The sequence below is a fragment of the Eurypyga helias genome, unplaced genomic scaffold (genome assembly GCF_000690775.1).
Source record: "Eurypyga helias isolate BGI_N326 unplaced genomic scaffold, ASM69077v1 scaffold40985, whole genome shotgun sequence".
NCBI lineage: Eukaryota > Metazoa > Chordata > Aves > Eurypygiformes > Eurypygidae > Eurypyga > Eurypyga helias.
Genome location: NW_010252944.1, coordinates 773 through 3657, shown reverse-complemented (window position 1 = coordinate 3657; position 2885 = coordinate 773). Strand labels below are relative to the sequence as shown.

The window sequence follows — 2885 nt, the reverse complement described above, 5'->3', positions numbered from 1 at the left end:
CTTCCCCGTACGGATTAACTATTTAGCTGAGAAGAGCAGCAAGCTTCTAATGATACATCACCAGTTGTTGTAGGAGTCAACACACAGAGCACGCAGGAGACACAGGAAATATTTGCTGGGAGTTCGCTATCTCTAAGCTGTAGGAAACTATAAATTGAACCCATCCAGGTACAGGACTAGGGGTAATGGGTTTAAATCGAAAGCAGGTAGCTTTAGACTGGACATCAGGAAGAAATTCTTCCCAGAGTGGGTGGTGAGGAACTGGAACAGGTTGCCCAGAGAAGCTGTGGATGCCCCATCCCTGGAAGTGTTCAAGGCCAGGCTGGATGAGGCTTTGAGCAACCTGGTCTAGTGGAAGGTGTCCCTGCCCATGGCAGGGGAGTTAGAACTAGACGGTCTTTAAGGTCCCTTCCAACCTAAATTACTCTATGATCCAACCCATGAGTAACATTCATTTTCTAGAATACTTGCGGCTCCTGGACTTATCCTATGAAAGAAAAGAACTAACACTGATATTTGCAGGTAGAGAGCTGCACTTGTCACGACAGGGAGCTGAAAAACATGCTAAACATTAGCAGGGAGACTAAAAAGATTATCAAAAGCAGACAGAAATGGAAAATTCCTAAAATGAGTATTCACGTTGATGGGCTGATTGTGGTGTTTTCACCTGACATGGTGCTGAACATGGCAGTAAGGCACTAATATTTCATCCCATGAGCCATATGGGACAGCTCAAATTAAAAAAAGAAAGAAACAAAGGAAGGAAAAAAAAAACCTGTTCAGGAACTGTCTTTTTTCCAATAAATATTCTCTCTAACAGGCAGCCTCATTTTGATTTAGGATTTTAAAAACAAATCAATAAACCTGCCAAGGAGAGATAGTAACTTTAATTTTCCTCCATATCTGTAAGTTAGATGGGTGTGATCACTTTATACATTGGCCTCCACTGACTGCAGAAGTGCTGCTAAATCACCAGCATCTAATTAGAACGACCCTTTGTATAGCATTTGCTTGGCTCTTCCAGCTCTTTCTCCAGCCACACACCATGGCAGAGACTAATTTCTACCCCAAGGATATAGTCAACATGGAGGCAAAGACTGCTAAGACTTACATATCCAAAATGTCCTTTCTGGGAACAGTTGTAGCAGTACACTAAAGCTGAGCGCTTAGAGTTAGCACCTTGATTGGCCTTGATTGGTCCTGTCTTCGTCTGAAAGATGGAAACAGGAAAGAATTAGGTCTGACAGCATTCCCAATGCTGAATTAAAAATAAATTAAAATTACATAAATATCATTTTATTATGCTTAAAACAATACACTCCTGCTTGTTGTTGGAATATGAAGTTTGAAAAAGAAGCAAGTGACTCGTATTACTGTAATTTTGCAGAGCAAGGTGCAGCCTGAGCATCGCAAATGAGGTGGGAAGAGGCATCCACAGTATCTATTCCACCCAGCTATGTTATTTCAGCTCTCAATACAAGAAAATAGGCTGTTGATTTATCTCTCTTGCCTTCTCCTGGTCTCCCAGCCCCCTCCTCCATCCACAGATGCCCTACCATCCCCTGGGACAGACAGAGCCATCAGATATTGCATCCACCAGCTGGGTAGGCACATTTGTTTACTGCTGAACTACTCTTGCTTAAAGCAACATGGCAAAGATCTGACAGAGATACGGGGCCTTCACCTGCTGCATTCCCAAGCCTACATTACCAAGCCTACACCCGCTGCTAACAGCAGTGCCCAGAAGTGGACACGCTGCCAGAGAAACTGCTTGTCCTTCCAAGAGAGTGGAGCACCCAGTTCTGCTCCTGGCAATGAGATGCAATGCTTTGGTCCATAGCTGCTCTTCGCGCTTGTGCAGAGCAGAGGAAGATTTAGCACACTCCATCAAAGACAGGGGAGCAGGTGTCTCTCTTTCTTTTCCTAAGTGGAAATGGTGAACGTATTGTCTATTCTTTTTGCCTTTCGTGCACACAAGTACATCCATCCCCTGGAGCAGCAACTGCCACGGAGACCTTGCCTAGCAAGAGCAGGCACAGGTATGAAGAAGGGGTGCATGAATTCTGGCTAAAAAGCAGTAGGCCAAAAGAGCAACCTTATTGCTTCCAGCCCTGCACGCATTTCCTTCTCTCTGGCGCTAAAGAAGCACAGAAGAGTGGCCTAGATTTCAAATAAATTAGTACTACTTGGTAAAGCTCAACACAGGGATTGCTTTTTTACTTAAATCAGTATCGCCATGCTCTTTTACTGTTAATGTCACTGTGTTCTCCTGCACAGCCTCCCAAAGAATGACAGCATTGCTTGTAAAATAGGCAGAAACAAAAGAAATCCTCCAGTGCCATTTTTTATGAATCAGATCACATGTGCAGGTTCCCCTTATTTTGAACCTCTCCAGCCATGGGTTTGATTGTGTGCTTCAGATTCACACTCCTCAGTTCACATTCACTCACCAGAAAGAGGCTAAAGGAAGACTAAGAAGAGTAACACATCCAACAGTGATTTGTAACAAAAGATGGGGAAATGGGGAAAGGAAAAAACCCACCACCTATAATTTGTGTATTTCTCATCCATGTCTTACAGCAAGAGCTCTTCAGCTAACAGTAGCATATAAGTGAAATACTAAGCCGGCTTTGTTTTTCAGGTATTCTTTTATCAGGAATATATAGAACAGGCAAGAAGAAAAAACCTAAACACCCAAATCCAAATATTGGTATAATCCCCTTGAGGAAAAACCTGTGGGTTTAATCACCTCTATTCTAGTTAGTTTTCAGCATGAGGAGTGGCCCTAGAAATCACATCCACTTTGGACAGACCTCCTAAAAAGCAGAAATAAATCCTATGAGTGATACCTCCTTCTGCCTTCCCACCATGTAGAGTTTTACCCA

The 2885-nt window shown here is 43.2% G+C and overlaps 1 protein-coding gene across 1 annotated transcript in view; it reads right to left on the bottom strand.

The window, feature by feature from the left end:
- LOC104510319 (zinc finger CCHC domain-containing protein 7-like) overlaps positions 1-1210 on the bottom strand; it is a gene marked incomplete at its 5' end in the record, with an annotated part of 6147 nt that extends 4937 nt beyond the window's left edge. Inside the window, one exon of the mRNA XM_010152523.1 lies at positions 1112-1210. Within this exon, the coding sequence (XP_010150825.1) occupies positions 1112-1210 (99 nt within the window). The remainder of the gene's footprint in view (positions 1-1111) is intronic.
- Between the last annotated feature and the right edge of the window lie 1675 nt (positions 1211-2885).